The sequence below is a fragment of the Ranitomeya imitator genome, chromosome 1 (genome assembly GCF_032444005.1).
Source record: "Ranitomeya imitator isolate aRanImi1 chromosome 1, aRanImi1.pri, whole genome shotgun sequence".
Lineage (NCBI taxonomy): Eukaryota > Metazoa > Chordata > Amphibia > Anura > Dendrobatidae > Ranitomeya > Ranitomeya imitator.
This window is the reverse complement of record NC_091282.1, coordinates 796,052,302-796,075,215: the sequence shown is the minus strand read 5'-3', so window position 1 is coordinate 796,075,215 and position 22,914 is coordinate 796,052,302. Positions and strand designations below refer to the sequence as shown.

The 22,914-nt window shown below is 44.6% G+C and overlaps 1 protein-coding gene across 1 annotated transcript in view; it reads left to right on the top strand.

The window, feature by feature from the left end:
* The first annotated feature begins 20,741 nt into the window (after positions 1 to 20,741).
* Positions 20,742 to 22,914, top strand: part of RCOR1 (REST corepressor 1) — a 34,087-nt gene continuing 31,914 nt past the window's right edge. Inside the window, exons 1-2 of the mRNA XM_069737810.1 lie at positions 20,742 to 21,156; positions 21,232 to 21,297. Coding sequence (XP_069593911.1) covers positions 20,997 to 21,156; positions 21,232 to 21,297 — 226 coding nt within the window. The 5' untranslated portion in view covers positions 20,742 to 20,996. The remainder of the gene's footprint in view (positions 21,157 to 21,231; positions 21,298 to 22,914) is intronic.

The following is a 22,914-nucleotide window of genomic DNA, read 5'->3' as shown; positions in this document are numbered from 1 at the left end:
TGCGTCTCTTCTGGGGCATCCTCATAGGGATATGCACTTTGCTCAGTCAACAGTTCCTTCACCAACTTCACAGCCGGATTGCTGTCTTGGGTGTCAGCCCATCTATGGTGTGCTAACGGATTAAAATTCACCTCTTGTTGTTTCTGATAGGTACTTGACTGATGATGTTTTGCCTTGGGACGATGGAAGGCTGGTAGTTCAATTTCTTCAAGCTCCCCCGTTTCCTCTTCTACATCTCTCAAGTGTGGCATCCGGGATAGGGCATCGGCATTTCCATTCTTGCGACCTGCTCGATACTTGATTATGAAGTTGTAATTAGATAACCGGGCTATCCATCGCTGTTCTAACGCACCTAATTTGGCTGTGTCCAGGTGGGTCAACGGATTGTTGTCAGTATAGACAATAAATTCTGCAGCGGCCAGATAGTGTTTGAAACGCTCCGTCACAGCCCAAACTACTGCCAGTAGTTCCAATTTGAAGGAGCTGTAATTTTCTGAATTTCTTTCAGTAGGCCGGAGCTTTCTACTTGCAAAGGCGATGACTTTCTCCCGACCTTCTTGCTTTTGTGACAGCACCGCTCCTAGTCCCACATTACTGGCATCGGTGTAGAGGATGAAAGGTTTATGGTAATCTGGGTATGCCAGAACCTCTTCTCCGGTTAGTGCCTTCTTTAGTTGTTCAAAGGAGTCTTCCCTTTCGTCGTTCCACTGAAAAGGAGGGTTTCGGTTTGAAGGTTTCTTCGTCTGCCCTACCAAGGTGTCTTGCAAGGGTGCTGCCAACTTGGTAAATCCTTTTATAAATCTGCGATAGTAACCCACCAATCCCAGGAATTGTCTCACTTCTTTTGCGCTGGTAGGTCTTGGCCAATCCCTTATGGCGCTTATTTTCTCGGGATCTGGTGCTACTCCCTCCGAACTCACGATGTGTCCCAGGTACTGTACCTTTGGCTTGAGAAGGTGACATTTGGATGGCTTGACTTTCATGCCATACCTGGATAAGGCTTCGAACACTTCTGCCAGGTCTATTAAGTGTTGTTCGTAAGTCTTTGAGTAGACGATCACATCATCTAGGTACAGGAGGACGGTCTCGAAGTTCTTGTGTCCGAGGCAGCATTCCATCAGCCGCTGGAAGGTACCGGATGCGTTGCAGAGTCCGAACGGCATGCGATTAAATTCACATAGACCCATTGGTGTGGTGAATGCCGTCTTTTCCTTATCTCTCTCAGCCACAGGGACTTGCCAATACCCGCTTGTTAAGTCTAAGGTGGAAAAATAATTAGCAGATTTCAAAGCAGTTAAGGACTCTTCTATCCTAGGCAAGGGGTAGGCGTCTTTATGGGTGATGTTATTAATCTTCCGGTAGTCTACGCACATTCTCATGGTTCCGTCCTTTTTTTTGACAATCACTAGAGGGGCCGCCCAGGGGCTACAGCTGTCTCTTATTACCCCGGCCTGTTTCATTTCCCTCAGCATATCTTTTGCACATTGATAGTGAGCGGGCGGTATGGGTCTATATCTTTCTTTTATTGGGGGATGGTAACCTTTGGGGATTGTGTGTTCTACCCCTTCTATCCGTCCGAAGTCCAATGGGTGTTTACTGAAGACTTGTTCATATTCCTTCACTAGCCTATACACCCCTTGTTTTTGATGGGTAGGTGTTGAATTTATGCCCACGTGTAGCTGTTGGCACCAATCCTCCATTTCTCCATCTGAGCCATTGCCTTCCACCTGACAGGTTGGTTCTAAGGGCTCAATGGTTGTGATGGCATTGTTGTCAACAGTATATAGCTTTGCCATTGTAGCATACCTTGGCAAAGTGACCTCTTCCTCTCCACAGTTCAAAAGTCGTACCGGCACTCGTCCCCGGTGTACCTCGACTATCCCTCGTGCTGTGAGTATAGTGGGCCTGCTGTCGGTGTACACTGGTTCTATTAAGGCTTGATAATCTCGTCCCTTAGTACCAATGGCTGCTCTACACCATACCAGCATTTCTGTTTTTGGTGGGATTACAATAGACGTTGGATCACTTACCCTCACACTGCCGATTTCTCCACCTGCAACTTCTACCTGTTGCCTTAACATCAATACTTTTATTTCCCTCCGGAGAACTCTCTGCTGGCAGGATTGGGCAGTTTCAGCAATTTGCTGTAAGACAGAAATGACTTCGGAAAAGCAGTTCTCTAACACATTCATTCCTATCAATACAGTTGGTTCACAGTTCCGCCGGTCAACATCAACAACAATTATACCCTGTTTCTTCAGTTCTACTTTACCAATCTTTATGGTCATCTCCCTGAATCCTAGTTTCGGTACCAACTTACCATTACTGGCCCATATATCTAGTTCAACATCAGAGGGCCCTTTATCAATATCTGCATCAGCCCAGTACCTCTTATAAAGGATATACGGTATAGATGAAATCTGGGAACCTGTGTCCAGCAAAGCGTTGAGGGGAATTCCGTCCAGCACGATAGGGATAATGGGTCGTCCTCCGATGTACCTGTCGTGCCAGGGTGTTGGGCCTTGAAAGTTCATTCCTGCGAAGCGGCCCGCATTCCCAGGGGATTCCCGTTTAAATCACAATCTCGTGCAAAGTGGCCCGGCTGCTGGCAACGGCGGCAAATGGGCTGTCCATCCGGTTGGTAGCGGTCGCGGGGTCGTCCTCTCCATGTCGGGTATCTCCGGGGTCTCATCCATGGAACATCCTCTCTACAGTTTGCCAACTCCATCTTGTGTCCTCTCATCTCCTGCATGGTTTTAGCCATTGAAGCAACAACATCAGCTAAAGAGTCAAGGTTTTGTTGAAGAGCCTCATTAGTACTGGGCCCCAGGGGCTTAGCAATGGCCCCAGACATAGCTGATGTCACTGGCACTCCCTGTTGTTGAGGAGCCTCTGCCATGGGTTGCGCAGGATCCTGATCCCGAGGTGCCTCTGCCAGCTGGAGACGTATAGCGCTCTCCTTTAATTGGGCAAATGTCAATTCAGGGTTCTTAAAAACAAGCATGCTCACATGCCCCCGGTGAGAAGGGGTGTAGAGTCCCTCAATAAATTGATCTCTTAGCAGTTTATCCGCTCCGGTGTTAAAAATGGGTTCAGCCAGTGTAAGTGATTTAAGGGCTTCCTGCAGGTTTAAGGCAAAGTCTCTCACGCCCTCATTAACTTTTTGTTTGCAACTAAAGAATCGTATTTTAGCTTTGCTGCTGGCCGTGGTTTCAAATGTAGCTTTTAATCCAGCAAATATGCGTTCAACAGTGCCTTTTAGATCAGCTGCCCATGCTGTGACTTCTCGCTTAGCATGGCCACTTAACTGCATCATCAGGAGACTAACACGCTGAACTTCACCCACAGGGAACATGTCAAAATGGGCCAGCATCTTTTCTCTGAAATCGTCAAGGGTATTAGGCTCACCTTCATACATTGGAAGCCATGGGCCACCCGGGGTATATGGCATCAGCACCGGCATGATGGGCACCACTCCTTGCAGCGCTGCGCTGCCGGACTCTCTATTGACACTCTGTCTTTCAGCTGCATTAGCGTTGCCGAGTGCTGCGGCGTCTCCGTGCTGCGACATACTGTGCCCCCTTAGTTAATCCGGACCCTTCCGGTCCTCCGCTTCCGTCGGGATAGTGTAGATTCGTTCCGCTGTGCAGCAGGATCGATTTTCCCCTTGCTCTGATGTCAGAGCGCTCAGCTTGGTGCCGCCCACAATGACACGCCCCCTGCTGCTCCCACCCACCGCGCTCTGTAATGGCGGATTCTGAAGTTTTTCAGTTAGACTGGGGCTCAGGTGATGGCGTAGCTCAATTAACAGTCTCGTGCCTAACGGTTATGAAGTGATTACCTCAGGGGATGGCGGCCATCTTTACTCCATTATAACCAATGGGGAAAAGTCACTTTCAATAGTTTTCAATGGGGAATGGATTTTTCTTTAATAAAGTCAATTTTCAAGATTTTTCATCCCAGTTTTCACAGTTTTGGGCTCCAATCACGGCACACAATACCCGGTATACGGGCTGGCTAGATCCTGTTCGTGACGCCAATTGTGACGCCCAGGAGACCGGGATACCCAGCACCGGACCAATGAAGTCTGTCTCTTGAGGGGGATGTCACGGGTGGCTTTACCCGGTGCTGTGGCCTCAGGCAATGCACAGTGTAAGGGGTATCATGAGGGGACAGGCACTTACTTGATCAGCAGCAGGTTCTCCCAGAGGTGACGATCTCGATCCTGGATAGATGGCTATTGTCCAAATGAAAGACTGAGGCACTGAAACGTTTAACCAGTTTACTTTAACATAAAAGGATTTACAACCAGTCCTGTCACCGGAGTCTGTATGGGAACTCTGAGTTACTTTGACCCTGCCGGGGTCTTCGCCTCTTATTGTGCGCAATTTCTGTGTGGCCCTGCTGCTGTATGTGAACTGGCTGCCGGCCCAATCTGTCCCCTCCGGGTCCTGGTTCGACGGGCAACCCGAGTCCTTTTATCGGTTTACCCCCTCTGGGAGTACCGCTGAACTCTGTGTCTGTTGCTGCATCCGACCCTAGTGAAGCTGATATCACCTCACGTTTTTCCGGTTGCTGTATTATATATAATGAATACAGCCACGGATCCGGTATCCGTCTTTGCGCCTGTTCTGGGTAGTGATTAATGCTACCCGGTTCTCACAATGTCCTTTTTCTCTATCCCTCTTCTCCTCAGGCCGGTGATTTAGGCCTGGTAACAGTCACAGGGCTGTTAGAGATTCAACTGTATGACCTCTCACTATCAGCTCCTTGGCCCAACTGCCATTTCTTCTCTCAGACCAGAATGGATCAAGGGGAGTCTCTGGAGCTCCCCCTTCTGGCCGGAGGTGGTAGTGCAGTCTTGCTATTTTAGTATTTGTACTTACTGTCAGTAACTATTTTTGTGGCAAATACCCCTAGGGGTGCCACATTTGGGGTCATTGTCCATCTGTACTATGAAGCACCGTCCAATCAACTTTGCAGCATTTGGCTGAATCTGGGCTGAAAGTATATCCCGGTACACTTCAGAATTCATCCGGCTACTCTTGTCTGCTCTTATGTCATCAATAAACACAAGTGACCCAGTGCCATTGAAAGCCATGCATGCCCATGCCATAACGTTGCCTCCACCATGTTTTACAGAGGATGTGGTGTGCCTTGGATCATGTGCCGTTCCCTTTCTTCTCCAAACTTTTTTCTTCCCATCATTCTGGTACAGGTTGATCTTTGTCTCATCTGTCCATAGAATACTTTTCCAGAACTGAGCTGGCTTCTTGAGGTGTTTTTCTGCAAATTTAACTCTGGCCTGTCTATTTTTGGTATTGATGAATGGTTTGCATCTAGATGTGAACCCTTTGTATTTACTGTCATGGAGTCTTCTCTTTACTGTTGACTTAGAGACAGATACACCTACTTCACTGAGAGTGTTCTGGACTTCAGTTGATGTTGTGAACGGGTTCTTCTACCCCAAATTAAGTATGCGGCGATCATCCACCACTGTTGTCATCCGTGGACGCCCAGGCCTTTTTGAGTTCCCAAGCTCACCAGTCAATTCCTTTTTTCTCAGAATGTACCCAACTGTTGATTTTGCTACTCCAAGCATGTCTGCTATCTCTCTGATGGATTTTTTCTTTTTTTTCAGCCTCAGGATGTTCTGCTTCACCTCAATTGAGAGTTCCTTTGACCGCATGTTGTCTGCTCACAGCAACAGCTTCCAAATGCAAAACCACACACCTGGAATCCACCCCTGACCTTTTAACTACTTAATTGATTACAGGTTAACAAGGGAGACGCCTTCAGAGTTAATTGCAGCCCTTAGAGTCCATTGTCCAATTACTTTTGGTCCCTTGAAAAAGAGGACGCTATGCATTACAGAGCTATGATTCCTAAACCCTTTCTCCGATTTGGATGTGGAAACTATCATATTGCAGCTGGGAGGGTGCACTTTCAGCCCATATTATATATAGAATTGTATTTCTGAACATGTTTTTGTAAACAGCTAAAATAACAAAACTTGTGTCACTGTCCAAATATTTCTGGCCCTAACTGTATATATATATATATATATATATATATATATATATATATAAAATTATACTATGTGTATACATTTATTTTATCTATTCTATTTTAACCTGTCAGTGTGATTTTACATTGCAGCGCCCTGAATTGCCGGCTTTTCGAAAGGACACCGATACGTATTTCTCGCAAGTCACACTGATGGTCTGTGTGGTGTGTGAGTTGTTCTCACCCCCATAGACTTTCATTGGCGAGTCTCGGCCTTGCACGTATAATACGGCTGAGAAAAAAACAGATAATGGGAGCTGCCCCATAGATTAACATTGGGCCGAGTGCTAAGGGATTTTCTTTTATGGCATAGCACTCGTCTATATTATACGGTAGTGTGACTCCGGCCTAACACAGAGGTCATTAATCCCTGATGTTAAGGAGCCTTCTTCATACTAACGAACTCATTACTTGAAATCAATAGACTGCATTTATGCAGAGCCAATGATTATAGGGGAATGCCCTTTGGAAATCTATTTCTACTAAAGTGCACCCCTGACCATAAGCTGAACACAGGGTGTCGGACTGCTGAGACCTCCAGCAATCAGGGGTCATGAATGAGCGAACCTGCAGCAAGTGACCAATATTTCTGTAACACCACCACTGGAGACTCGCGGTATTACATGCTGCACGTTGAAGTTGAGGTGCTGTTTTTGTAATGCATGGATGTGCTGGTTCCTGAATTGGCGAGCAGCCTAAGGCTAGGGTCACATTGCGTTAGTGCAATCCGTTTAGCGCTAGCAGATTGCGCTAACGCAATGTTTTTACTGGGGCCGCGTTCTGGGGTCGCGGTAACGTCCCCGCTCTCGCAGATCCCCGATCTGCGAGAGCGGGGAACGGACCGCGGGCGCGCCTCGGACGCTGCGAGCAGAGTCCGCGGCGCACCACAAAACACAGGCGCGTCGCTAATGCTGCGCGTTCCCATTGCCGTGAATGGGCACGCTAACGGACGCGTTGCACGGCGTTAATTTCGCCATGCAACGCTGTCCGTTAGCGCGTTCCCATTAACGCAATGGGAACAGAGCCCCATACATATATACATTGCTGTAGTTAGTAACTTCAGCCCAGAATAAGAAACTGGACGAGTAAGAAACCACCTTCAGCATCGTCCCTTTAAGGCCTAAGGCCAATTACGAGAAGAGCAACATTGAGTCTCATGAAGGAGAGTTAGGACACAGTGTAAGATTTCTACTCCCTTCACACAGGTTGTGTCCACTCTTCATATGTGAGAGTGAGAACATATCCCCCTGTGTGTCCTGCATTTTTCCTGGCGTAAAACCTGCAGCAAGCAACAGTCCTGAACCCACCCGAAGGAGAGCACTGTTCTATACAGGCTCGGAAGTGTTAAATGTGCCTTCCATCATCAAGTGTCCGGCAGACGCCGACACAGAGCTGTGCCCCTAATAAACGCATATCCCACTAAACACTAAGGGTATGTTCACACGATCCGTAAACACTGCGGGTTGGATGCTGTGTACATCCAACCCGCAGCGTCCAGATGTTACAGCATAGTGGATGGATTTCAAGAAATCCCATGTCCACTATGCGTGCTGAGACACCCATGGAGACAGACATGCGGCGCGTCATTCCAGACCGCAGCATGTCTATTTATCTCTTGGAAACGCTCAGTCTCTGCAAGATAAATGTCACCCGTACAATGTATTGGATGTGGTGAATCCTGCTCGGTTCAGTGAACACAGAAGAATCACCTGTGTTCAAAAGCCGGCAGCGGATATGTGCTGTGTCCAAAGCGCTGCCAAATACTGAACACCTGTACATAACCTAAGTCATTCTTCGTACTCAGACATATGATACTTTATATGCCGCAGGAGAATATGGCTAATTGCTGCTGAGCACCTTAGGAGCAGGTCTACAAAAAACATCAGATCCTTCAAGGATATCTATTAATACAAAGGTGCAATCAGCAATCCTGCTCACCCTGCAGCTGCTGCAGGAGGGGATTAATACAGCCTGGAAAGACAGCAATTACCACAATAAGGATACAGTTGTGCTCAAAAGTTTACATATCCTGACAGAATTTTTGCTTTCTTGGCAATCTTTTCAGAGAATATGAATGGTAATATCAAAACTTTTTATCCACTCATGGTTAGTGGTTGGGTGAAGCCATTTATTGTCAAACTACTGTGTTTTCTTTTTATAAATCATAATGACAACTCAAAACATCCAAATGACCCTGATCAAAACTTCACATACCCTGGTGATTTTGGCCTGATAACATGCACAGAAGTTGACACAAATGGGTTTGAATGGCTACTAAAGGAAACATCCTCACCTGTGACCTGTTAGCTTGTAATCAGTGTGTGTGCATAAAAGCTGAGTGAGTTTCTTGGATCCAGACAGACTATTGCATCGTTCATCCAGCCACTGACATTTCTGGATTGTGAGTCACAGCGAAAGCAAAAGAATTGTCAGTGGATCTACGAGAAAAGGTAGTTGAACTGTATAAAACAGGAAAGGGATACAAAAAGATATCCAAGGAATTGATAATGCCAGTCAGCAACGTTCAAACTATGATTAACAAATGGAAAATCAGGGGCTCTTCAGTAACAAAACCACGGTCAGGTAGACCAACAAAAATGTTGTCCACAACTGCCAGAAAAAATGTTCGGGATGCAAAGAAAAACCCACAAATAACATCACCTGAAATACTGGACTCTCTGAAAACTAGCGATGTCAAGGGGCAAACATCCCCCGCACGCCCCTTGACATTTAATGACATGTATGTTTTTAACTTTTTACAAACAATGGATTAAATAAAAGACAAAATTTGAATTTTCATGGAAATCACCTGGTACTGTTTTTTCCCTTTTTTTGCTTGCCTTTACAAGTGGACTCCAGCCACATTGAACCTGGCACCTGTGGTCCTGTGATACTCTGGAGAGCACTGTGAAAATCCTTTTTTCCCCCTCTCCCATGTTGATTCAAGACCAAGTTGACCTGTCATTGGCTACAGCAGAACAAAGTGAAGGTTCTGGAGTGGCCATCTCAGTCTCCTGACCTCAATATCATTGAGCCACTCTGGGGAGATCTCAAGCGCCCAGTTCATGCCAGACAGCCCAGGAATTTACAGGAACTGGAGGCTTTTTGCCTAGAAGAGTGGGCAGCTTTACTATCTGAGAAAACAAAGAACCTCATCCACAACTACCACAAAAGACTTCAAGCTGTCATTGATGTTAGAGGGGCAATACATGCTATTAAGAAATGGGGTGTGTGAACTTTTGATCAGGGTCATTCGGATGTTTTGGGTTGTCATTATGATTTAAAAAGAGAAAACACAGTAGTTTGACAAAAAATGGGTTCACCCAACAAATAACCATGAGTGGAGAAAAAGTTTTGGTGTTATCATTCATATTCTCTGAAAAAAGGCCAAGAAAGCAAAAATTCTGCTGGGGTATGTAAACTTTTGAGCACAACTGTATATTAGGGGATGGCAATTAGTGGAATTGTCTATAGATAATAATATAAGAATAGTGTTCCTGAGTTACATCCTGTATTATACTCCAGAGCTGCACTTACTATTCTGCTGGTGCAGTCACTGTGTACATTCACTACATCACTGATCCTGTAACTCAGGATCAGTTCAGGATTGTACAGCAATGTAATGTATCTACACAGTTACTGCACCAGCAGAATAGTAAGTGCAGCTCTGGAGTATAATACAGGATGTAACTCAGCATCAGTAATCTAATATATCTACACAGTGACGGCACCAGCAGAATAGTGAGTGCACCTCTGGAGTATAACGCATAATGTAACTCAGGATCAGTAATGTAATGTATGTACATAGTGACTGCACCAGCAGAATAGTGAGTGCAGCTCTGGAGTATAATACAGGATGTAACTCAGGATCAGTAATGTAATGTATGTACACAGTGACTGCGCCAACAGAATAGTGAGTGCAGCTCTGGAGTATAATACAGGATGTAACTCAGGATCAGTAATGTAATGTATGTACACAGTGACTGCACCAGCAGAATAGTGAGTGCAGCTCTGGAATATAATACAGGCTGTAACAAAGGATCAGTAATGTAATGTATGTACACAGTGACTGCTCCAGCAGAATAATGAGCGCAGCTCTGGAGTATAATACAGGATGTAACTTGGGATCAGTAATGTAATGTATGTACACGGTGACTGCACCAGCAGAATAGCGAGTGCAGCTCTGGGGTATAATACAGGATGTAACTCAGGATCAGTAATGTATGTACACAGTGACTGCGCCAACAGAATAGTGAGTGCAGCTCTGGAGTATAATACAGGATGTAACTCAGGATCAGTAATGTATGTACACAGTGACTGCGCCAACAGAATAGTGAGTGCAGCTCTGGAGTATAATACAGGATGTAACTCAGGATCAGTAATGTATGTACACAGTGACTGCGCCAACAGAATAGTGAGTGCAGCTCTGGAGTATAATACAGGATGTAACTTAGGATCAGTAATGTATGTACACAGTGACTGCACCAGAATAGTGAGTGCAGCTCTGGAATATAATACAGGCTGTAACTCAGGATCAGTAATGTAATGTATGTACACAGTGACTGCACCAGCAGAATAGTGAGTGCAGCTCTGGAATATAATACAGGATGTAACCAGGGATCAGTAATGTAATGTATGTACACGGTGACTGCACCAGCAGAATAGCGAGTGCAGCTCTGGGGTATAATACAGGATGTAACTCAGGATCAGTAATGTATGTACACAGTGACTGCGCCAACAGAATAGTGAGTGCAGCTCTGGAGTATAATACAGGATGTAACTCAGGATCAGTAATGTATGTACACAGTGACTGCGCCAACAGAATAGTGAGTGCAGCTCTGGAGTATAATACAGGATGTAACTCAGGATCAGTAATGTATGTACACAGTGACTGCACCAGAATAGTGAGTGCAGCTCTGGAATACAATACAGGCTGTAACTCAGGATCAGTAATGTAATGTATGTACACAGTGACTGCTCCAGCAGAATAATGAGTGCAGCTCTGGAGTATAATACAGGATGTAACCAGGGATCAGTAATGTAATGTATGTACACGGTGACTGCACCAGCAGAATAGCGAGTGCAGCTCTGGGGTATAATACAGGATGTAACTCAGGATCAGTAATGTATGTACACAGTGACTGCACCAGCAGAATAGTGAGTGCAGCTCTGGGGTATAATACAGGGTGTAACTCAGGATCACTGGGGAACACAATTTTTTAAGAGTTAGGTCAGACAACTGTTCTTAATTAATTTTTGGATGCTGAATCCAGAAATGATCTCAGTTTTTCTCTATCACGTCAAGTTTTTGAACTATAGGATTTTTGTTTTCTCAAAACTATGTAAACTACTGTACCTAAAAAGTGTTTTTTTTTAAATTAAATAGTACAAATATGAACAAAAAATGAAATATATAAGAAATAGGCATGACAAAGTTGTGACTACTCTTACAACTTGCCACGTAGCTCTATATGAGTCGAATTGTAATCAGATAACAAGTCTTATTACAGATATCAGTGCAATTGTGCTTCTCTGGCAGGTAAGTTGTGTAGGAAAAACTTGACGTGCTAGAAAAAAACTGACTACATTTTTGGAATCAGCATGCCAATTTTAGTATAAATCAGCTCAAAAACCTAACTCAACAGAAATTTTTTTTCAAATTGTTCCCCTGTGTAATGTAATGTATGTACACAGTGACTGCACCAGCAGAATAGTGAGTGCAGCTCTGGAGTATAATACAGGATGTAACTCAGGATCGGTTATAAAAGTGTACAATTGTGAAAAAATGTGAGTTAATGCTATAAACATGGGTTGAGAAAACACTATTTTTAGCAATAGCTGTGATTTTCGTGTGATGAGGGGCGGTTCCTCCTCCTCTTCCTCCTTCTCCTCTTTTATAAGGGACTCGCAATGTGAAATGGACTCAATAACAAACGTCGTTCTTTTTGTACATAGCATCAGAGGCGCAGGACGTTTCTACAGTATACACTGCATGATAAATACCTTTCTGCACACAGTATACAGATAGAAGGTGTATATATGATCGGAGCCATCGCCTGACACAGCCCAGAGGCCCATCTAGATACGCAGCGCAGTCCCTCTGCCTCATGGGTGCTGACAAACTGCACAGAGCTTCCTTTCTCCACAGCCACAGAAATCTTCGCAAACATGGAGGCGGCAAAGCCAGGGCTAGGACAAATAAGAATCAGGTCAACCTGCTCCTAGCTAGGAGAGTATTGTGCCAGTGTGAACAAGCCCCAGGATGTGGGGGCACACCGAAGACTGTGAAGGGTAGGCAAGCAACTTACAGAAAACGTGCCGCCATCCTGCAGATCTGAGGCCGCAGCTTTGTTGCTACATGATGCAGTGCAGCAACAGGCAGATATAACACAGAGCCGAGGCCGAACTAACACCTGCAACCTGCAACACTCACATTGTATAGACAGTGCAAGTGAATCACCTCTGGGAAGGCAACCTAGGCCACAAAGGCTCAAATAGCAATTCCTCATACAACTAATATGAATGTGCATGTGGCAGTAATACTCATATAATTAGGTATACCGTACACATAATTCATATGAAAATACACTTTTCCAAGTAACCTTTTAGATAACTACTATGTTACTGCCCCTATGTACAAGAAGAAAACTACTAAAATACTGCTCCTATGTACTAGCATATAACTACTATAATACTGCTCCTATGTACAAGAATATAACTACTATAATACTGCTCCTATGTACAAGAATATAACTACTATAATACTGCTCCTATGTACAAGAATAAAACTACTAAAATACTGCTCCTATGTACAAGAATAAAACTACTAAAATACTGCTCCTATGTACAAGAATAAAACTACTAAAATACTGCTCCTATGTACAAGAATATAACTACTATAATACTGCCCCTCTGTACAAGAATATAACTACTATAATACTGCTGTTATGTACAAGAATATTACTACTATAATACTGCCCCTATGTACAAGAATATAACTACTATAATACTGCCGCCTATGTACAAGAATATTACTACTATAATACTGCCCCTATGTACAAGAATATTACTACTATAATACTGCTCTTATATTCAAGAATATAACTACTATAATACTGCCCCTATGTACAAGAATATAACTACTATAATACTGCTCCTATGTACCAGAATATAACTACTATAATACTGCTCCTATGTACCAGAATATAACTACTATAATACTGCCCCTATGTACATGAATATAACTACTATAATACTGCTTATATGTACCAGAATATAACTACTATAATACTGCTCCTATGTACAAGAATATAACTACTATAATACTGCCCCCTATGTACAAGAATATAACTACTATAATACTGCCCCTATGTACAAGAATATAACTGCTATAATACTGTCCCCATGTACAAGAATATAACTACTATAATACTGCTCCTATGTACCAGAATATAACTACTATAATACTGCTCCTATATACAAGAATATAACTACTATAATACTGCTCCTATGTACAGGAATTTAACTAATATAATACTGCTCCTATGTACAAGAATATAACTACTAAAATACTGCTCCTATGTACAAGAATAAAACTACTAAAATACTGCTCCTATGTACAAGAATATAAATACTATAATAGTGCTCCCTATGTACAAGAATATAACTACTGTAATACTGCCCCTATGTACAAGAATATAACTACTATAATACTGCTCCTATGTACAAGAATAAAACTACTAAAATACTGCTTCTATGTACAAAAGAATAAAACTACTAAAATACTGCTCCTATGTACAAGAATAAAACTACTAAAATACTGCTCCTATGTACAAGAATAAGACTACTAAAATACTGCTCCTATGTACAAGAATATAACTACTATAACACTACTCCTATGTACAAGAATATAGCTACTATAATACTGCCCCTCTGTACAAGAATATAACTACTATAATACTGCTCTTATGTACAAGAATATAACTACTATAATACTGCCCCTATGTACAAGAATATAACTACTATAATACTGCCGCCTATGTACAAGAATATTACTACTATAATACTGCCCCTATGTACAAGAATATTACTACTATAATACTGCTCTTATATTCAAGAATATAACTACTATAATACTGCCCCTATGTACAAGAATATAACTACTATAATACTGCTCCTATGTACCAGAATATAACTACTATAATACTGCTCCTATGTACAAGAATATAACTACTATAATACTGCTCCTATGTACCAGAATATAACTACTATAATACTGCCCCTATGTACATGAATATAACTACTATAATACTGCTTATATGTACCAGAATATAACTACTATAATACTGCTCCTATGTACAAGAATATAACTACTATAATACTGCCCCCTATGTACAAGAATATAACTACTATAATACTGCCCCTATGTACAAGAATATAACTGCTATAATACTGTCCCTATGTACAAGAATATAACTACTATAATACTGCTCCTATGTACCAGAATATAACTACTATAATACTGCTCCTATATACAAGAATATAACTACTATAATACTGCCCCTATGTACAAGAATATAACTACTATAATACTGCCCCTATGTACAAGAATATAACTACTATAATACTGCTCCTATGTACCAGAATATAACTACTATAATACTGCTCCTATGTACAAGAATATAACTACTATAATACTGCTCCTATGTACCAGAATATAACTACTATAATACTGCCCCTATGTACATGAATATAACTAATATAATACTGCTTATATGTACCAGAATATAACTACTATAATACTGCTCCTATGTACAAGAATATAACTACTATAATACTGCCCCCTATGTACAAGAATATAACTACTATAATACTGCCCCTATGTACAAGAATATAACTGCTATAATACTGTCCCTATGTACAAGAATATAACTACTATAATACTGCACCTATGTACAAGAATATAACTACTATAATACTGCTCCTATATACAAGAATATAACTACTATAATACTGCCCTTATGAACAAGAATATAACTACTATAATACTGCCCCTATGTACAAGAATATAACTACTATAATACTGCTCCTATGTACATGCCCTATGGTTTCCAGATAACAATAGAATAGTTTCTATAGGGTCTCCATGGATTTTACAGTTTTATGTAAATATATTGTAGTTTTACAATTTTATGATATACTTTTTATTGTTTCAGTCATTTGCCGCCTTCAAGATCTCAGCTATACAGAGCAGTGTCGTTATGAATCAAGCTCTGTGGTAATATAAACCACTTACTAGAGAGCATCAACACTGGAGACATTGTACCACAGTACTGATTGGTGTAGATGTGAATCCAGCTTTGTGGAAAGATAAAACACACATTATAAAGCATCAGCATCGAGGGCATTATACATCAGTAGTGAGCAATGTACCCGTGAAACTAGCTGTGCAGTAAGATAAAAGATCTACTAGAAAACCGCAACATGGAGGACATTACACAGCAGTACTGAGCTCTACTTTCTCCGTTCTCCATAGTCTTAAATGAGCAGCAGTATTCTCTTCATTAAATTGTAGTTTTTCAACTTTATAATACATCTTTTTTTGTTCTTGTCTCAATCTCTCACCATTTTCAAGATCTCAGCTGTACAGAACAGTGTAGCTGTGAATCCAGCTCTGTGGTGAGATAAAACTCTAGAGAGCAGCAACACGGTGGACATTCTACAACAGTGCTGATCAGTGTAGCTGTGAATCCAGCTCTGTAGTGAGATACAACACTAACTAGAATGAATGAATCTAGCTCTGTGGTGAGATAAAACACTTACTAGAGAGCAGCAACATGGGACATTGTACATCAGCACTGATCGGTGTAGCTGTGAATCTAAGTCTGTGGAGAGGTAAAATACTTACTATAGAGCATCAGCATGGAGGAAGATGGACTTCAGTAAGCAGCTGTAGTTTTTCTCTCAGTGAATTGATAATTTATCTTATTGGATTGCAGCGGTTTTTCAGAGTGATTGATGAGTTCAGAAAGACGTGGAGAGAAAGGGCACATAAGTGGAGAAAGAGAGGTTTTTTTTTATCTAAAATATATTACAAAGTTGCTTATATTAATTTGTGCTATTGAGTTGTGCAAAGTTTGTGGAAATGACTGGGGAAAAGGGCTGAGTGCAATCACTGCCAGAGGCTGGCTGCCTTCTATGGGGGGCCTCTGAAGATAGCGGGGGTCTGTCCATGAGTGCGGTAATCCATTACTACCTGATCACACCATTGTGGAGAGATACTAAAGACACTAGCAGGATCATCTCCAGGGCTGGAGGAAGACTACTGATTCATCAACTGAAAAACCTAATCTACAGCAATAAATCCCCCTCCCCCGCTTTTTGTTTTAGAGACATTTTGATAAATGGTCCTCGCAGTTTTCCAACAGATCATACGAAACTATTGTACGTACAGGAGGAAATGCGTTACCAGGGATAAGCCACTTCCACCAATTGCATTCAGTCACCTGGCCCCGCTCCTTCAAGGTCACACAGGGTGACTTTGAGGGGCTACCACCCCGATGCAGGGAGTCAAGTGTTACATCAGAGGGTCCTATATCCTATTAATAGGCAGATTTCTAAGGTGGTAGATTAATCAACACTGGCGTTTTCCAGCATTAACGCTCCTAATTTTTTGTAAGATTTCCGTTTGCTGTCAGTGAATGAGAACATTCTTTTTTTGCAGTCGGAGAATGAAAATCTCGGTATATATTGTCTCACAAAGCTGCAAAGCGTTACAGTGTATCAGGGCAGTGTCTCTCTGTAGTCCTGGGTCACGGACGCTCGCTGTGACCTCACCCCGACGTATTGCATGAGATTGACGCAGTGCAATGAAGAATAAAACTGCATGGACGTACTGTCAATCACATCACAGCTGCAAGACCTTGCATGCTCCCATTAAATTCATATTGACGAAACATCCCAGGGATCGGTCATCACTATCACATCCCCACCAATGTAGCTGCTGAACAGCTCCCTCATCTGTGTAGTGGCCGCTGCCAGTTACTGCAGATCTGTGCCAATTTCATTTCCTACTTAATAAATCGCTCCTTCTGAGTGTATTGTTAGGAATGCATTGTTGTGTATGGTTTACATTCACTGACAGCAAGCAGTGATATATAATGTGGAAATGTCCGCTAGAAGCATAATAAAACGATGAATGATTGATCGTCCGTGTGTCAGGAAATGAGATCTTTTCTACTCATCCCTTTTATTTACATTTTTGCACCACAATATTTGCTATGATTTTTTTACCATGGTCACTTTTTCTTATTTATTAAAGGGAACCTGTCACCTGAATTTGGCGGGAACGGTTTTCGGTCATATGGGCGGAGTTTTCGGGTGTTTGATTCACCCTTTCCTTACCCGCTGGCTGCATGCTGGCCGCATGCTGGCCGCAATATTGGATTGAAGTTCATTCTCTGTCCTCCGTAGTACATGCCTGCGCAAGGCAAGATTGCCCCAATGCAAAATCTCCATTAGGACCCTGAAATATCACGGTCATGCTGGTCTTCTCATTGGGCCAAAGGGATCTTTTGGGCTCCAGGGCCAGGGAGCCCCTGCGCCCACTATAGTTACGCCCGCGCCCCCGGCGTTTATGGGCGCCACACTAAAGTGGGACTCCGGATCCATCACTGTAAGTTCCCTCTGGTTACATACTTTCATTTCACATTAACTCCTGCATTGCTGGAAGGTCAATCACTCGACTCTTCATTACCCTGTGAACCAAGAGCAAATAACGCCTTAATCTGCCATTTCAGCGCCTTGGGATCGTTAACCCCTGGCGTTCTGCAGGGGACAGCTGCACCCAGTGATAGCTCAGCAATGTCACCTTATGGGGGTGGAATAGAGGCTGCACAGGAAGTAGCTCCATGTATGCTACACAGAGAAGAGATGCAGTGTCACCTCCATAGCACTGGATCCTTCAGAGCTGGAATCCGTGTTCTACGTCACCCATCACATCTACGTGTCACCCATAGATTTCCGTCCAATAAATTACACGTGACTCCTGGGGGATTGGCGCCGATTGCTGGATTCCTTCTGTACATTTGGGGACAAAATATTGAATGTTTCTAGATTTGTTGTGCACACAAGCGCCTCCATTTTTATTTGACCTCATGAGGGTAAAAACACATTTTGTAATTATGTCAAACTATCCAAAATAGTTCAATTATTAGTGAGTGTGATGGCATGATGTGACAAGTACAACCACGTCCAGGGCTGTGATCCCCAACCGCCGAGACTACAACTCCCCTCATGTCAAAGGCAGTTATCACAAATATCCACTGTTAAGAAACTGCAACTTCCAGCATGCCCAGACTGGCAAGTACAGTGACTCCAAACATTCAGCTGTTATGAAACTACAACTCCTAGTGTGTGTGTGTGTGTGTGTGTGTGTGTGTGTGTGTGTGTGTGTGTGTGTGTGTGTGTGTGTGATCATCATACTGTGTGTGGGGGATGTTATGGGATCACCATACTATGGGATCATCATACTGTGTATGTGGGGGGGGGGGGAGAGTCATGGGATCATCATTCTGTGTGTTGGGGGGAGAGTCATGGGATCATCATTCTGTGTGTTTGGGGGGTGTTATGGGATCATCATATTGTGTATGTGGGATGTTATGGGATCATACTGTGGGGGGATGTTATGAGATCATCATATTTTGTGTGGGGTGTAATGGAATCATCATACTGTGTGAGGGGGATGTGTTATACTGTGCGAGGGAGATGTGTTACTGTGTTATATAAGCATCGTTCCTGTGTGGGGGGATGTTTTGAGGAGATTGTCATACTGTGTGGGGGGATGTTATGGGATCGTCATACTGTGTGTGGGATACGTTATGGGATTGTCATACTGTGTGGGGGGTGTGGTGGAATCATACTGTGTGTAGGGGATGTTATGGAATCATCATACTGTGTGGGGGGGCGTGATGGAATCATACTGTGTGGGGGTGTGTGATGGAATCATTATACTGTGTGGATGTTATAAGAGCATCATACTGTGTGTGTTGAGTGTTATGGGAGCATCATACTCTGTGGAAGGATGTTATAAGAGCATCATACTGTGTGGGGGGATGTTATGGGATCATTATACTGTGTGTGGGGGGTGTTTATGGGATCATCATACTGTGTGGTGGGATGTTATGGGATAAGCATACTGTGTGGTGGGATGTGCGTCTGTTGGGATGATATGGGATCCTCATACTGTGTGTGGGGTGTTATGGGTTCCTCATATTGTGTGTGTGTGTGCGGGGGGTGTTATGGGATCCTCATACTGTGTGTGTGTGTGGGGTGTTATGGAATCATCATACTGTGTATGTGGGGCGTTATGGGATCCTCATACTGTGTGTGTGTGGGGTGTTATGGGATCCTTATACTGTATGGGGGTGTTATGGGATCCTCATACTGTGTGTGTGGGGGGGTGTAATGGGATCCTCATACTGTGTGTGTGTGTGTAGGGGGGGGGGGTGTTATGGGATCCTTATACTGTATGGGGGTGTTATGGGATCCTCATACTGTGTGTGTGTGGGGTGTTATGGGATCCTCATTCTGTGTGTGGGTGGTGTTATGGGATCCTCATTCTGTGTGTGTGGGGGGTGTTATGGGATCCTCATACTGTGTGTGTGGGGTGTTATGGGATCCTCATACTGTGTGTGTGTGGGGTGTTATGGGATCCTTATACTGTATGGGGGTGTTATGGGATCCTCATACTGTGTGTGGGGTGTTATGGGATCCTTATACTGTGTGGGGTGTTATGGGATCCTCATACGGTGTGTGTGGGGGGTGTTATGGGATCCTCATACTGTGTGGGGGTGTTATGGGATCCTCATACTGTGTGTGTGGGGGATGGTATGGGATCCTCATACTGTGTGTGTGTGTGGGGTGTTATGGGATCCTTATACTGTGTGGGGGGTGTCATGGGATCCTCATACAGTATGTGTGGGGGGTGTTATGGGATCCTCATACTGTGTGTGGGGGTGTGATGGGATCTTACTGTGTGGAGGGGTGTTGTAAGAGCATCATACGGCATGTGGGGTGTTATGGAATCATCATATATTTCGCCGCATCATTAAAAGACCCTGGGAACAGAAGCTGCAGAACTTCTTTGGAACTGGATCCTTCAACAACACTCCAAAATCCTCCTAAGCTCAGTTTCCCATCCTCGTCGCTGTTTTCATCCTCCCTGATCCGAAATTAACAACTAATTTGAGAAATTGGTAAAAATTAATTTTACAACCACTACTCCCCCATCATCTCTTATTATATGAAGTGAATTCCGTATCCTTCCGCCATCATTTAACCAAAAAAGTAGTCCCTCCACTTCTCATTCTTTCCCTTTCTCTCCAGCTGCCGCCGTTTCTTTTCCCTCCAGCTCTTGTTTTTCTTCCTTTTTGGCTTTTCTTTGTCATTCAAACTGAATTTTACAAGAAAAAAACCTCCTCACAATAAAAAAGAAGAAGCAGCCAATATCAAGGCGCGAAGAGATCGCAAACCCCAAGCCCACAGCAGCTGCGCCTCAACCTAACGCGAGGCAAACGGAAGCGCCGGCTTTTTCTTTTTTTTTTGACCGACAACATGCTCAACCAATAAGGATACGCGGCTTGCTTCCAAAATTCTTCAGCGACCAATAGGGATGCGAGAGGGACGAGACTAGCTGGAGGAGCGGGTTCGGTTGTGGCCGAGCCGCTGTGGCTGAGGCAGAGTGTGTGGAGCTAGTGCGGGCGGCGATGTGACGGGAAAGTTGTCGCTTGTTCTGTGGGGGAGTCGCGCGGCACCGGCAGAGGCGGCAGTCACGAGCGGCGGCTCCTCTCGGGTTATCATCCCGCTGCACACCGGCGGACGCACGGTTTTATTATATTTTAATTCCCCTCCTGAGTGGAGCTCCCCTCTAAATGCCCGCAGCCATGATAGAGAAGGGGGCAGAGGGCGCGGGGAAGCGGAGGGGCAGGAATAACGCCGCCAGCAGCAAAAGTTTGACTGCTCCGAATGGCAATGGCAGCAACTCGTGGGAAGAAGGCAGCAGCTCCACCGCGTCCAGCGACGACGAGCACGGTGAGTGGTAGCCTCGGACTCCGGGACGTGCGGCCCACCGGGGAGCAGCCCGCCTCACCCTCTCCTCTCTTCCAGGTGCCGGCGGCGGCGGGATGCGGGTGGGCAGCCAGTACCAGGCAGTGGTGCCGGAGTACGACCAGGGTAAGTGAGCGTGCGGCGTGCGCTGCTGGTAGCCTCGAACTCCTGTGTCCGGGGGCAGTGGCGCCGACCTGACTGGCCGGGGCTGCTGGAGGAAGGGCCTGTTAGACGGGGCGAAAACTGTAAAGAAATGTTTTCTAGTTCCCCCACTTATCACAACTGTTTGTGTGTGGCACTGCAGGAGTTAATGGGGCGGGTACAGCTTTACTTGAGGTAGTGATGTGTTGTGGGTACTCAGCTTTCCCAGAACCCACAATGGAATTCCCTCATCTGTCTAAAAGCCTATAAATACAAGGAATGGAACAGTCAGTCACCCCGCTATCCCAGGGGCATAGCTATAAGGAGGTGTGGGCAGTCGCATAGCTTTCAGGAGGTGCAGGCTGTCACCCAGCTTTCCCAGGAGCACAACTATAAGGAGGCGCTGAGGGCAGACACCCAGCTTTCCTGGGGGCATAGCTATAAGGAGGTGTGGGCAGTCACCCAGCTTTCCCGGGGGCATAGCTATAAGGAGGTGTGGGCAGTCACCTAGCTTTCCCGGGGGCATAGCTATAAGGAGGTGTGGGCAGTCACCTAGCTTTCCCGGGGGCATAGCTATAAGGAGGTGTGGGCAGTTACCTAGCTTTCCCGGGGGCATAGCTATAAGGAGGTGTGGGCAGTCACCTAGCTTTCCCAGGGGCATAACTATAAGGAGGTGTGGGCAGTCGCATAGCTTTCAGGAGGTGCAGGCTGTCACCCAGCTTTCCCAGGAGCACAGCTATAAGGAGGCGCTGAGGGCAGACACCCAGCTTTCCTGGGGGCATAGCTATAAGGAGGTGTGGGCAGTCACCCAGCTTTCCCGGGGGCATAGCTATAAGGAGGTGTGGGCAGTCACCTAGCTTTTTTGGGAGCATAGCTATAAGGAGGCCCTGCGGGCAGCCACCCGACTTTTCCAGGAGTACAGCTACAAGGAGGCGCTGCGGGCAGTCACCCAGCTTTCCCGGGAGCACAGCTATAAGGAGGCGCTGCGGGCAGTCACCCAGCTTTCCCGGGAGCACAGCTATAAGGCGGCACTGCGGGTATTCAGCTTTTCCAGGGAGGCTGTAGCTGTAAGGGAGCTTTCCTAGGAGGCCATAGCCATCAGCAGTGTTCACTCAAGTTTCCAGGGCAGTCACCCAACTGTTCCGAGGGCCACAGCTACAAAGGAGGCGCAGACAGACGCACGTTTTTTTGGAGGGCAGAGCCCTGTGCAATGGACACCCAGGTTTCCCACAACCCATTGTGGTATCCCATCAGCTTTACAAAAGTCTACAGATACTAGTTAGATCAGAACTGCCCAGCTTTCCCAGAGTCCATATGTCAGCTGTGTTCACTTAGATTTCCAGGGGTATATGGCTTTATACAGCAGTCACCCAGCTTTCTCATGGGTCATGACTATAATGGAGGGGCAGGCAGTCATCCAGCTTTTCCAGAGCCCATTGTGGTATTCCCTTATCTCTCCAAAAGTGAGTAGATACTAGAAGTAGAACAGGTTGTCACCCAGCTTTTCCCAAAGGCCATAGCTATAATGGAGACGTGGACAGTCGTACATCTTTACCAAGGGCCATTACCATGAGTGGTATTCGCCAAGCTTTTTCAGGGGCA